Source organism: Brassica napus, chromosome C4 (assembly GCF_020379485.1).
Source record: "Brassica napus cultivar Da-Ae chromosome C4, Da-Ae, whole genome shotgun sequence".
NCBI classification, from domain to species: domain Eukaryota; kingdom Viridiplantae; phylum Streptophyta; class Magnoliopsida; order Brassicales; family Brassicaceae; genus Brassica; species Brassica napus.
In genome coordinates, this window is record NC_063447.1 from 5079413 (window position 1) to 5094586 (window position 15174).

Genomic DNA, 15174 nt, shown 5'->3' on the forward strand with positions numbered 1-15174 from the left:
AAGGCATTGAAATCAATGCGAATGCGAATGTGGAGAAGTTCAGGGGGAAATGTCACTACTGCCACAAAGTGGGGCACAAGACTGTTGAGTGTCGTAAAAAGATCAAAAATGTGAAGTATGCGTACAGGCTAAGCTCACGAAAATGCCATCACCTCGTGTTGAAAGAACTAATAAACCTCTAGATTTAATTCAAACAGATTTATGTGATTTAAAATACTTACAAACTAGAGGTGGTAAAAAGTACTTTGTGACCTTCATAGATGACTGCACAAAATATTTTTATGTATATTTACTACATAGCAAAGACGAAACCTTAGAAAAATTTAAAGGATTTAAACTCGAGGTCGAAAATCAGCTTAAAACAACTATTAAAGTAGTTAGAAGCGACAGAGGAGACGAGTATGATGGTCCATTCAATGCATTCTGTAAAGAACATGGAATAATCCATCAAACTACAGCTCCTTACTCACCAGAATCTAATGGAGTTGCTGAACGCAAAAATGAAACTCTAAAAGAGATGATGAATGCAATGTTGCAGGAATCTGGGTTACCCCAGAACATGTGGGGGGGGGGGGGGGGGAGCATTGCTTACCACTAATTATATCCTCAACAAAATTCCACACAAAGTAACTGGCAAAACTCCATATGAATTATGGAAAGTTAATTTACCTTCGTATAAATACCTCAAAGTGTGGGGGTGCCTGGCAAAAGTTGCAGTACCGCCACCAAAGAAGGTCACTATTGGACCTAAAAAAGTGGATTGCATCTTCATCGGATATGCACATAACAGTAATGCTTATCGATTTCTGGTACATAAATCTGAAATATCAGACATTCATGAAAATACATTCTTGGAATCAAGAAATGCATCTTTCTTTGAAAATATTTTTCCATATAAGGAAAAACAAGGTTCAAAACGAACTCGAGAAGAAAGAGACAATGACAAAAACTCAGAAACTGAGACAAACGTCGAGATTTTTATAAATGATATTTCAGAAAATGAAGAAAAAGATGAACCTCGAAGGAGCAAAAGAGCTCGAAAAGAAAAATCTTTTGGAGAAGATTTCCTAATGGCATTTTTAGTAGAAAAAGTTCCAAAAACTTTGGCAGAAGCCATGACTTCACCAGAAGCTCCATTCTGGAACGAAGCGGTCAGGAGTGAATTTGATTCGATCATGCAAAATTATACTTATTACATAACGGATTTACCACCTGGCTGCAAAGCATTAGGGAATAAATGGATAATGACACGAAAACCTGGTGGAAAATACAAGTCTAGGCTTGTAGTTCAAGGATTCCGACAAAAGGAAGGCCTTGACTATGTTGATACATATTCTCCAGTGACGAGAATAACATCAATAAGACTGATGATAGCAATCGCAGCCTTAAGAGACCTAGAAATCCATCAAATAGATGTAAAAACTGATTTTCTAAATGGTGATTTAGAAGAGGAAATTTACATGAAACAACCTGAAGGTTTTGTCATTCCCGGACAGGAAGACAAAGTATGTCGACTTGTAAAGTCACTTTATGGGCTTAAACAAGCTCCTAAACAATGGCACGAAAAATTTGACAATACAATGATGTCAAATGGTTTCAAAATTAATGAATGTGACAAATGCATATATTACAAAACAACCAAAAATGCGTATGTTTTGCTATGTCTATATGTAGATGATATGCTCATTATTGGAAGCAATAAAGACATTATCAATCAAACAAAGAACATGCTCAAAGGGAAATTTGAGATGAAAGACTTGGGATTAGTAGATGTAATTCTCGGGGTTAAAGTCACAAGAAATTCAAACGGAATTATCGTAACCCAATCTCATTATGCTCAAACAATATTAGAGAGATTTAAAAATTACTCTAAGAGTACGGCAAAAACTCCGTTAGATCCCCAAATGCACTTGACAAAGAATTCAGGTGAAGCGGTTTCACAAAACGAGTATGCACGTGTGATCGGAAGTCTTATGTACTTGACCAATTGTACTAGACCGGATCTGGCACATGCAGTAAACGTATTTAATCGATATACAAGTAATCCATGTCATACACACTGGAAAGCTATAACGAGGGTACTCAATTACTTGCGCTACAACAAAGATTTTGGGCTTCACTATGGTAAAGAACCAACAGTTTTAGAAGGATACAGTGATGCTAACTGGATATCAGACTCTAAAAACTCAAAATCCACGAGTGGATATGTATTTACACTAGGAGGAGCAGCAATATCATGGAAATCTACCAAACAAACAGTGTTAGCCAGATCTACCATGGAATCTGAGTTCATAGCCTTAGATAAAGCAGCAGAAGAAGCTGAATGGCTTAGAAATTTTTTGGAAGATATTCCTATGTGGGAGAAACCTGTTCCAGCTATACGCATACATTGTGATAGTCAATCAGCAATAGCTCGGGCTCAAAATAATCTCTACAATGGTAAATCTCGTCACATCAGAAGACGACATAAAACCATTAGACAACTTATCTCAACTGGTGTAATTACAATAGACTACATCAAATCGGCTGACAACCTAGCGGATCCATTTACTAAAGGTTTGCCACGAGATGTTGTTGCTAAATCATCAAAATGAATGGGTTTACAGCCTATAACGGATGAGGATGCTTGATTGCAACCCTACCTATCATGACTGGAGATCCCAAGACGTAGGTTCAAACGGAAAACAAAATCAAGCAGAATCTAACCAACGCACTTGAGACAAAGCAGTCTCTTCCCAGCTCCTAAGATGAGAAAAGTGCTAACAAATGTGTGAAGGATAAGCATAAGCTTTTAATGATTCCATAGCTTCTAAGCGTGTGAAATGTGGCCGTTTCTAGGAGAATGAATATTCTCTAAGTTCACTCATGAAAACCAGGAATAGTTCAGGGCCACAATGAACACAATAGAGAACTAAGTTCTACGAGAAAATGAAGCTGCGTTATGCCTGTTGTCTCGGTCTACATAAAACACCGGTTGGTTCAAGACATCATGTTCACCTTCTGGTAAAGTAAACCGGACAGATATTAACTATGAGTGGTTCAAGGCTTAAAAATGCCACCAACTCAAACACAGTGAATTTTTCGCAAACACTCTCGATAAGTTTGTCTAGTCTAGTAAAGATTAGAATAAGTATAGTTTTTAGAGTCTATCGAGTCTGCATTTAGTCTGCATATGTTTTAGAAGAGTCATTTCTATTCATGTGGGGGATTGTTGGGCCTAATTATTAAGCCTAATGGCTCAAATAATATATGGCAAAATGTGAAAACAAAATGGGCCTATGGGTTCTTATAAAAAGTCTTGTTGGCTTTAATGAAATGAAGTTAACAACATCCCACATTGGTTGGGAGAGTTGATTTTGAGGAGTATATATATGTCTTCATGACATGAGAGGTTAAACAGCTCAGAGGAAGAGAGAGCTCCCCACGCGCGCGCCGCCGCCGCCGTCCGGCCGGCTCGGCTCGGCTCGGCGTGGGCGTGGGCTTGGGCTTGGGTGTTGGGCCTTTGGCCCGATAAGAACTATTCTTTTTGGACCAAGTTAAGCTCAACGTTTTGCCAGTTATTTCGGGAAAAAACAGAATACAATTTTATTTATAACGACAAGTAGTTTGTCTAAAAATTAAAAAACGTCATGCATGTTATCCTCTCGAAAATTTAAAACGAGATAAGAGAGAGTCTTGAGGAAGAAGTTTCGGAACTCAACTTCCCTCGATCTCCGCGAGATTCTCGCCCACGTGCAGCAGCTGTTGCGGGAAGTGGGTCTTCTCCGGCTCTTTAAATATCGTCTCTCCTCTTCCTTCATTTCTTAATTTTTTTTTCCTGATCGAAATCCAACAGCAAAAAATCCCTCTGCATAAGTCTATATTGCGAGAGTGTTTCGTAGAGTTTATAGTTCGATAGGGCGATCACGAGAGAGGTGTGATTCGTCTGCCATGGTTGTATCCTGGGACTCTATATTCGTACAGTCTCATCTCACTAACGGAGCGAATATTTTGAGTTAAGGAAAGAGATCATATCTCGCCTCCATGTCTATTTGCGAATACGGTTTCTTATCGTCCTCGTATTCGTTTTTCTATATTCGTCTATTTTCTTAACTTCGCTTTTATTATATCGTTTACCTTTGTCCGGTTTTCCGGTTTTTACAGAGAACCCATAGCAACGCTTTTCCAAAACTTAGCAAAGAAAAACTAATTACGAATCAAAAAATGCCACGTAGTATCCTTGGGAATAAATCGCGATTGTGAAGCTGGACCTACTTTCTCGTTACATGATTTGAGTTTGGCAAACGTCACTGATTTGTATTTTTCACAAGTCCTCGTATTATTGATGTTTGCTATTTTTGGTTTCCAACTTAAAAAGTTACAATGGAAACCCCACCCACCCGTATGACTGGGGATATTATCACAATGTAAGCCTATTTTATAAGTAGGCCCTTACATAATATAAGAATAGGCCCAATTCTGTTTCTAAAATCACATGGCCCAATGCAATATCTCGTTCATGCAAACAATATGTTAATTTTTATTTTTATTACATTATATACGCTTCAAAACCTTATTTTTCCCGGTAATTCTAAAAAATCGAGAGGTAATGTTCATAATCATGAATTTTACTACTACTTATATTCTATACATTATATGTTTTCTTATGCTTCAAGTATTATTAAAATTAAATCGTTAATAGCTTTTGCTATTAGTATTATACTATTGATTAGTCTCTAAAACACCGATGTATAGATGTATAAACGGTGCATGTTCCTATGTTTGTGTAAAATTTTAGATACAAAGTTATAATCAGGAAAGTATGTAGAATGTAATTACTGTCCAGATAGTGTGTAACTTAATTACCAGTATGCATACTGAAGAACCGTCTAAAGGAATTGATCTCAAAATTACAAATTCGAATTTCAATGTCTAAGAAACAATCTCTGATGTTGCGGGGTTGACTGAACTAAGACATTTGTGTTCTAGTTGTTTCTGACATATTATGGATAAATTAAGATCTGAAATTTCATTAAAAAAAATATAACAAATTCTCGAGAAAAAAATTAGTGACTAAGTTTAAAGTTTTAGTCGTATATGCATGGGCCGAGATCATTGAAGCTGAGTATTATTTCTATCTCCAATCCATGACACTATTTAAGTTAATTTTGGCACCAAATCTTTTTAAAATCTCCGACCCCAATATCAAATATCACATTAAAAATGATTTGTTCATTTTTATATTATTAATCAAGTTTCTCTTAGTTGATAATTTTGATAAATATTAATTATTTTTATGACTAAAATGTATAAATTAATATTAAAATTGCAACTACAATAATATTTTATTTTAAAATGTTTAAATTAAACTATGTATTTAAAATTAATTTATATTTATATATAAATTAATATTTCAAACATAATTAAATAATGCATCGAATAAACAATTTTGATATAAATTAAGAAAAAAAGTTTTTGTTGTTGCTACAGTGTTGCATCAAATATAGTGTGGCACCGTAAGAAAAAAAAAAGAATCACACCAAAATTTAGCTGCATTTCGTTGGATTAGAGAGAAGAAACATCACATCTGACACTATTTTCACGTTTTACCGTGCGGTTGGAGTTGACCTTACCAATATAACTGAACTTGAAATAAGCTTGAATCAATTTGCTCATCAGTTCTCTGTTGGCGGCAAATGCGTAAAGAAAAATAAAGCTCCGGGTCTTTAGGGTGTTTATATACTTATACTCTCGACTCGGGAGGGCTAGGAGCAATGAGTTATACATAGGTATTCCTGATTTGGAGGGAAAAGCCTGAATTGATATATACATAAACTAGATTTTGATCCGCGCTTTCTAAGCGCGGATTTGTTTGTTTTTCATTTATTGATCGAAAACTGATTTACAAACTACTATTATTTTTGTTTCGAACCATAACAATTGAGTTTTTAGGTTTTTATCATTTGTTTTTTTTTTCTTCAAAATATGGTATTTCTTCGAAATATGATAGTTGTTCTATAATAATGTTTGAGTTTTAAGATTTGTTTTTATATCCGACCTAGATTCATGGTTGAACCTATAGACCCGATATATTATATATAATCCGGTTCGGATTTAATGAAAATTTGTTAATTAAAAATCCGATATACCCTGGTAAAAACCAAAAAAACTCACTATTAACCTGCGATCTAATACCATTGATCCGACAAAACATAAAATATTTGATAGTATTTTTTAAAAAATTGATTAAATTACTCATATTTTTTAATATTACATAAATTAGTGATTCCTTAGAATTTGATGAAATTTTATTATGTTATCCAAATAAGAAAATGATAATATAAAAAAACTTATTGATATGATAATATTAGTTTATTTTCGTTATTAATAACCTATTATAAGTTTGTGTTTTTATTTTAGATTTAAAAATTTATTTTAAGATAGTTTTTAAAATATTATTGAACACTCGTAATTGTCATATCAATATTATGTATAAATGATATTATACATGAAAAATGATATTCAAATATGTATATGATATATGATGTAGGATATAGGATTTTGGTTTGTATTGAAAATCTGTATAATATTCAAATGATCTATTTTAAATATTGATATGTATATTTAAGAAAATAATATTTTCATGTTTGTTAATTTATTTATAGTTCATAATATATTTATACTTATATTAAATTTAAAGTTAATATATCTTTAAATATATATATATATATATATATGCTCATTATTTATAGATTCATTTAGGTGTATTTGTAGGTCCAAATCCAATAGACTTAAATGTCATTAATGAATTTTATTAATTACTTATAAAAATAAGAGTATTTTTGAGAAAACTGCGATGTTTATTAAGGGTATAATTTGGGAATGATCATCTTTTAATTTAATGGTATTGATACATAATAATAAAACTTGAACATGAGCAATAAACATAATTAGATTCTAGAGAGGCAAGTGTATAAAAACATAATAGATACATAGCAGAGGAAATTCAGTTTTAAAGAAGAGAGTGATAGATAGAGAGAGAAAGAGAAAGAAGACAACAAGAGACGCAGATTTAGAGTTTTGTTACTTGTACTTATACAACAAGCCCGTTTTTACTTAGTTTTTCTGCTTTATTTTGTTTTTGTTTCTGGAGAGTGGTTTGTTCACTTTCTTGAAGAACAAGGTAACCCAATGAACAACTCTGTCTCTACTTCAGAACTTGGGCTACTCTCTTCGTCACCTCTTCCACTTTCTTGGTTCTTATTCGACCGGACTTCGATTTCATGAGATCCCCACTATAATAAAAAATAATTATTAATATATAGACACAAGACTAATAGATGCAAATAAGATAGAACAAACACATAGACGATCAAGGTCATGAGTCACGACGATCGAATAACCCTAAAAAAAAGAGCCTAACTTTTAACTATCATAAGAGAATAAAAGAAACGGTGTGCAAGTGTAATCGTACCTTGAGAACCATATGGGATATTCGTTTTAAGAAGAAAATGTGCAAGTGCAACCCTAACTAGAGAACCATAGGATATATTCGTTTATAGAATATATTGTACCTTTTCAGCGAGCTTCTTGTTTTCTGCAGCTAGAGCTTTCTCCTGCAAAGTTTATTCCAATAGTAAAAAGCAAGCACAAGAAGATTATCAAGTTGGAGTATTCCACCACTTGCGTCTCATTACCTTTTGCTTGAGCTGCTCAATTTGTTCCTTAAACACTTGAGTCTAAAAGAAACGAGTAACTAAGTTAGAATTATGAGTGCTTCAATAAAAATCATAATGTGGGGACGATATATATACCTTTCTAGCTCGGATACATTTGACACTTTTCTCAAGTTGTTGCTCAATTTGCTGCAGCTCCTCTATCGAACATGATCCTATGCCTTCTCCCAAGAGTTTACTAATTATAATAAGAAAAGACTTAATATGATCAAACTCCTACTATATGATGTATATACAATAATTCAAGTCTATGATTTGTGTTGTATTGGATCACCAACCGTTTGGAAGCTTCGAGTTGTTCAATTTTCTTCATCATGTTTGCTGCCTCATGTTTCAAATGCTGTAGGTTAAATCACAAAATGTTATTGCATGTGATTATCTTTAATATGTAGCTTGAGAAAAGTGACACTGAGTACTAATATGTGACGTTGAGATTATATACAGACAGTGTATGATACTTTTTCTTATGCCAATTTATTTTTGTATTAAAAGTTAGCACACAATATCATAATTAACCTGCAAATTTTCTTCAGAAACAGGTTTGGTGCTGACACGATCCTTGGTATGCCTCAGATAACGATCTATGGTATCTTGCATACTGTTAAAACATTGAAACAATTTCACAGATTGAATAAGCACAATGCAAGAAACCAAATCATTTTTTTCTTGAACTCAAAAGTGACAAGTTAAGAACGTAAAAACTTTCTTAGGTGAAGATATCACAAGTCTTAAGGACATTACTTAGAAAGTCGTGTACTATATGGTTTTTGCCCCCAAATTTTTGGAAAAACCAAAAACATGTGAGTCTCTTTACTTTAAATTAAGTAGGTTGAGAGAAAGAAGTACAACAAATCGTGTGAAACATCTGATCAAAAGCTGGCCTTTTCTATTTACAGATGTAATGATTCATCAAAAGTACATTTGGTTTCCCTTCTACCCAACAGTATAAGATAAGTTCTTTCTAATTCTCAAAACAATCTACATTTAGATTCTGGTTTGAGTTTCACAGCAAAAAATTAGGTAGAGAAACAGTAGGAACAAAACATGCAATTTAACTGAACGATATTAGGAATGAGCATGAAATAAAACGTGCCTGATTTATCTTTCAGGACTGATATAAAAAAAAGTTCCCAATTATCAGTTAGAGCAATCTATAATTTTTTTAAGCAATGACAAGGCAGATTGGTTCAACCAGATTGTGTATCATGTCAAAACAAAAGAATGCTAATTGCAACATAAATATCATTTTTGAACGAACCAAGAAAGAGTTTAATACAAAACTCAAGGAGTTGTCCAGTGTGTGATTATGATCTCTAAAACAATCCAAGATGATCAATTGTACATACATACATATAACAAGTGCAAAGTACTTGCCAGAGAATTCTTTTGTGTTTTAACGTTTATCATAACTCATAAACTAAATATGAGAAAGAGACATCTAATAGGATTAAACAAGATGATGTAGTAGTTAACAAGAAATAAATAAGATGATGTACTTGGTTTTACTTTAATAATAGACACAATTGTAGAAACCAAGAAACTCACTTAACAGTTAACACTCTCTCTAAGCAAACGTCAAAGAGATATGATTCAGTAAACCGCCAACAGATCCATATATAAACCAAGGTATATAAACAAAAAAATTTATCTCTTTTATCTGTAGACGATTTATATATATATAGTATAAAAAGGAGAACGTACTTGGAGCTGGCGAATTCATAAAGTTTTGCCTTAGGAGAGAAGATGATCAGAGAAACTTCAGCATCACAAAGCACTGAGAGCTCAAAGGCTTTTTTCAACAAACCATTCCTTCGCTTAGAGAAAGTCACTTGTCTGCTTGTTGCATTCTCTATTCGCTTCATCTGAGTTTTCCCCCTCACCATCTTTTTCTCCTTGTTTAATTTCCCTTTAACAAAAAAACATATTTATACCCTTTTTTTGGAGGGGGGGGGGGGGGGGGGGGGGGGGGGGGGGGGTGGGGGTGTTGGGTGGGGTGGGGAACTAATCATACACATAAAACGACCTATTCATTCAAAAAGGGAGGGGAATTTGATTGATGAAGTCAACGAGAGATGAAGATGATTAAGTACCCAAAGAGCAAAACAATATAAAGTACACATCTATTAGTTTGTGACGTGGATTGCTTAAAAACGAATATGAATGATGCAATTTTAATATTGTTATTGGAATTAATTGAAAGATGCAATACCCTTTCATGAGATTTAGCCGAAACAAAACATAATAAATCCAGATACAAAACATCGAATCAAACAAAAATTAAAGCAGATCCATCAGATTAATCCAAGATTATAAAGCAAAAAGTAAGAAAAATCATGAAGAAGAGGTCTTACCAGTGGCCAAAAGGGTTAATAAATATAGAAAACCTAACCACGAAGCTTGTACGGGAGATTAATAGAAGAGTTAACTAAGAAGCAGGATTGTGTATGAATAGGAAGATATAGGAGACTTATATAAGCATTAATGGAGGAGCTACGAGAAGAAGAAAAAAAAAAGAGAAACTAGATTCTCTGCGAAAGGAAGGATCTTTTTATGGAAGGAACAAAAGAAGTAGTAGCTTTCCTCGTTTCATCTATTTGTGTGTTATAAAGGAAACAAGAGGCAAAACTCACACACACTCCTTTCTTCTCTCTATCTCTGCTTTCTCTTAAAAGATCCTCTTCTCGTTGTAGTTATGGTAATGTTGTGGAACAATTTTCGTTTTACTTTTTCTTTCTTTGAAAAGTATTTAAATAATATTAGAAATATTGGAATAAAAGGAAGGGAAACTAGTAATATGTGTCGCAAATATGATGGTCGCTTGAAACCTCATCCTTTACTTATTTTGGAAAATAGCCTCAAAAAGGACCAAAATAGCATATTTTGATATATATGGAAATATTTATCTACACATGTATTTCCCTTCATAAATATCCAGAATTGATGTTTGATAAGATTATTAAAAATCATTTTTTAAGTGTGGACACAAACACTCTCTCGTACATATATGCCCCCACATGAAATTAAACTGAAAATTAAGGATATTTAATATATATATATATATCCCCTATATATTATTTGAGAAACATTACAACTTCTTTTTGTACCTACTTGTCATCACTAGAATGATTATTAGAATCATTAGAGAAATATGTTGGTACATCTAATTATATAATAAACGTTTTATTAAACTAACCATAAATTCATTATTAATGTTCTTTATAATTTCCTTAAATAAAAATTACGAAATTGCCTAATGCGGCTAAAGTATATACGTCAATTAATGATTTTGAATAATAAAGATTTGATAAAAATTAGTGTATCTTCTATCATATTTGTTTAATTTTAAACTATTAAACTAAATTAAACAACCACAATAACCATATAATAAAAAAGGGGCTTTTGCAAAAGTGACTCAAAACTTGGAGTCAAACAGAAAACTAACCTTTTCTTTTGACTCTTTTTTTTTTGAGATTTTAACCCCACAGCTGCAGTTTATCTACGAAAATGCCATTAACTTTTTTTTTTTTTTTTCGAAAATGGCTTCTTTACTGTCTCAACCTCATCTTCTTCAAGTATTTACAATATTGCCACTGCAATGAATAGTGGCAACAACCTTGTACGAACTGTTTGAAGCTTTTAATGCCCTTTAATGCACGTAAATCTCTTTACACTCTCTCTGTTTCAATTGTTATGAACTAAAAACAACATTTCTTTCACTTTCTCTCTATATTCATCCAAAAAACTCAAGCTTTTGATTCAAAATATGGGCTATGGTTGACAGAGCCATATTTCTTTCGTTTTGACTTACGGTTGCTTTCGTTTGAGGTTCTGTGTGCAAACGAAGTCATCTCACCTAGTTTAAGGTACGAATTTGAATTTTTTTTCAAGATCTGTTCGCGTAGAAGACTTACTAGTAAGTCATCTGTATGTAGAAGACTTACTGATGAGTCTTCTGGTCAAACGGACGACTTAAATTAAGTCGTCCAGCTTTGTTTGTTAAAAAAAAAACACTCCAGACGACTTATATATACGTCGTCTACGAGAAACGGGCTAGTTTTGCATTTGACCGAATCGTGTCAGATCTTTGACTATTTCTGGACGACTTATAATTCAGTCGTCTCTGGGAAAGTTAAAATTTCAATATTTTATGAAAACTTGACGACTTACGTGTAAGTCGTCCTAGGTTAGTTTTGTAATTGAAAAATAAAACTTCATAATTTAACTTTAACCAGACGACTTAATATAAAGTCGTCCCTCCAGAAGACTTAATTTAAAGTCGTCCGGGGAAAGCAAAGTCGTCCAGAATTTTTCCCAATTTTCTGGTCAAACCTTGCTTATCCCGGACGACCTTAAATTAAGTCGTTTAGCTGGACGACTTTAATCTAAGTCGTCTGGAGAAAGTTAAATTTCAAGTTTTATTTTTCAATTACAAAACTAACCTAGGACGACTTACACGTAAGTCGTCAAGTTTTCATAAAATATTGAAATTTTAACTTTCCCAGAGACGACTGAATTATAAGTCGTCCAGAAATAGTCAAAGATCTGACACGATTCGGTCAAATGCAAAACTAGCCCGTTTCTCGTAGAAGACTTATATATAAGTCGTCTGAAGTTTTTTTTTTAACAAACAAAGCAGGACGACTTAGAATTAAGTCGTCCCTTTTAATTTTCAATTGCAAAAGTGACCTCTTTAGACGACTTACCTTTAAGTCTTCTGGACGACTTAATGCTAAGTCGTCTGCGGCAATGTTTATTGAACTTCTTCATTTTCTCTATGTTTACTAATGTGTTTTATTTTGAATATTTGCAGATGATTTTTCAGTTACATGCAGTGTATGGAGAATGGTTGTTGAGAGATTTCCGTTGGGATTTTGTGGTTGATGATCTCAAAGGAGCAAGATTGTTTTTATTGAATGAAGATTCAACACATGCTGAACTTGTTGCAATGGCTCAAGAAGATTATAACTTGGACATGAGAACAGTGAGTGTGGAGATTAGCTACTCATTACCAGCAGAAATGATGATGGCTCCAGGCAGTCTTCCCATTCATGTTACAAGTGATAGACAAGTTCGAAACTTGCTGGAGATACTCAAAACCCATAGAGTATGTCTTTGTGTATCAAGCCGCAGCAAGGTCGAAACGGTTGGTGATGATGATGAAGCTGGTGAATGGGAAGAAGATGTTGGTGATAATGATGAAGCTGGTGAATGGGAAGAAGATGTTGGTGATGATGATGAAGCTGGTGAATGGGAAGAATATGTTGGTGATGATGATGAAGCTGATGAATGTTTTGAAGATGTTGGTGATAATGAGTTTGTTGAAGATGAAAATCAAAATGGGGAGGAGGAAAATGGGGAGGAGGATGCTGATAATTCTATTGTTGGTGAAACGGATCAGAATGGTGGGGATTACAGTCTTTATGGAAAGGTTCCAGATGAGGACGAGGAAGATGATGATAATATTTGTTTTGAAGAAATCCAAAAGACATATGCTAAGACAAATGCTATTGAAGGAGGAAAATCGAATGGTACCAGTATCTATGTCAACCAGAGTTTTGTTAGCAAGGGTGCACTGCTTTCAGAGCTGCGGTTGGCAGCAATGAGGGGTAAGTTTTCTTTCAGATTATACAAATCAACGAAAACTCTCGTTGTGGCAACATGTCCGGTTAGCTATTGTGGATGGAAGGTCAGAGCGAGTGTCAAACATGGGACAAACACGTTTTGGGTAACAAAGTATGTGGAAAAACATTTATGCTCAGCGGGAGACCGAATCGCTCAGCGGAGACACTGTACTCCGAAGTATGTAGGTAGTCTTTTCATTGATCGTGTTGGAATCATTGATGGGATAACTCCGCAGCATATCACTGATGCAATGAGGAACATGTTTGGCATGGCGCTTGATTACACCACTTCATACAGAGCACTGTTATATGCACAAAGATTGGTGAGAGGATCAGCAGAAGAAGGGTATTCGCGTATGGCATCATATCTCGAGCAAATCCTGATTCTATCACGGCGATAGAACTTGATTCTATGAAAAGATTTAAGTATCTATTTCTCTCTAGACGACTTATTTGTAAGTCGTCCAAACCTTCTAGACGACTTATTTCTTCCAGACAACTTATATATTTACAAATCTATACAAAGACAAGCTGAAATACAAATACTTCGCTTGTTAAAAAAAGACAAGCTGAAATACAAATACTTCGCTTGTTAAAAAAAGACAAGCTGAAATACAAATACTTCGCTTGTTAAAAAAAGACAAGCTGAAATACAAATACTTCGCTTGTTAAAAAAAGACAAGCTGAAATACAAATACTTCACTTGTTAAAAAAAGACAAGCTGAAATACAAATACTTCGCTTGTTAAAAAATCATGTTCAAATGCTAATCATACATGCCCACGAACTTATCACCATCCACATTTTCTTTCAGATGCTGATCAACAAGCTCCTTCCATATATCCACCGCCATATTATCCCTCATTTTCTTCGCGTTGCACCTAGCAAAGTCTTTAGGGTCAAAGGAGACGCCAAGAGCATGACATTCAATGTACTTTACAGAGTACACGCCACAATCACCATTGTTGGCCGTGGGTACACCTTGCAGCGGTCTCTCATATGTGTATGGCTCCAACCCGTATTTGACCCGTATTTCTTCGGTGGCTGCGCACTCAACAAGCAGATAAGGGACCATCTGGAGAAAAGGCTCCATTATCGCATCCCATGCGTCTGGTACACTAGATGAAGGTATGCTGTCCCAGACGACTATGTGCCTCTTAGGGATCGATATCCAAATAGCAACCCAATGCTTGTCGTCCAAGTTCACTGGCGCATAGATATCATCAATGTCCTCCCCCCACTTCTTGTTTGATTGGCAAAATGAAGGTATTGATCCGTCATAAAAATCCGACGCCCCACCAGGTAGAACTCTTCCTAAACCTTTGTGATCAGGTTCCGATGTTTTGAAGAGCTGATACTGCTCTCTCCAAGACTGGGAAAAGTTGTGATCCAGGAAGCACATTCGCTCGCTCCTGAAAGCTTGTGGGTTCTTCTGATACCTCTGCCTTAGCACATTAATCCAAGCATCTATATGCTGCATATTAAATATAACAAGTTAGAAGTTACCAGACGACTTAAATATAAGTCGTCTACGTGGTCGTCCAAGTAGACGACTTTCCAGACGATTTAACTTTAAGTCGTCTGGAAAGTAGTCTACTTGGACGACTTTGTAGACGACTTAAATCGTGTGCAGAAGACTTACGCAGTCTTCCAGCCATCCTCTGGCTGTCCGGAGGAAGTGGTACCACCTTGTTGGTGATGTACGTGGTTTGTCCTCGGTCTTAGTTAAATAATGACTGCAAACAAAAAAGAAATCAGTTTTGGACGACTAAATCAAGCTATTATGGGTAAAGCAATCACTTACGGATCAGTTTTCAACCAATCATCGAGTTCCTTCAA

At 34.6% G+C, this 15174-nt stretch overlaps 1 protein-coding gene across 2 annotated transcripts; it reads right to left on the reverse strand.

Annotated features, from left to right (window-relative positions):
• Positions 1-6913: 6913 nt before the first annotated feature.
• Positions 6914-10448, reverse strand: LOC106390329 (MADS-box protein SOC1). Of its 2 annotated transcripts, none has more exons than XM_048753402.1 (8): positions 10346-10448; positions 9417-9621; positions 8232-8313; positions 7994-8055; positions 7794-7893; positions 7677-7718; positions 7554-7595; positions 6914-7274 (listed from the first exon to the last, which is right to left on the reverse strand). In XM_048753402.1, the coding sequence occupies exons 2-8, from the start codon at positions 9596-9598 to the stop codon at positions 7143-7145; spliced, it is 642 nt and encodes a 213-aa protein (XP_048609359.1). In that variant the 5' UTR covers positions 9599-9621; positions 10346-10448; the 3' UTR covers positions 6914-7142. The 2 variants fall into 2 exon arrangements, with proteins under 2 accessions (XP_048609359.1, XP_048609358.1); XM_048753401.1 differs by having other exon boundaries at positions 10067-10429.
• Positions 10449-15174: the final 4726 nt, after the last annotated feature.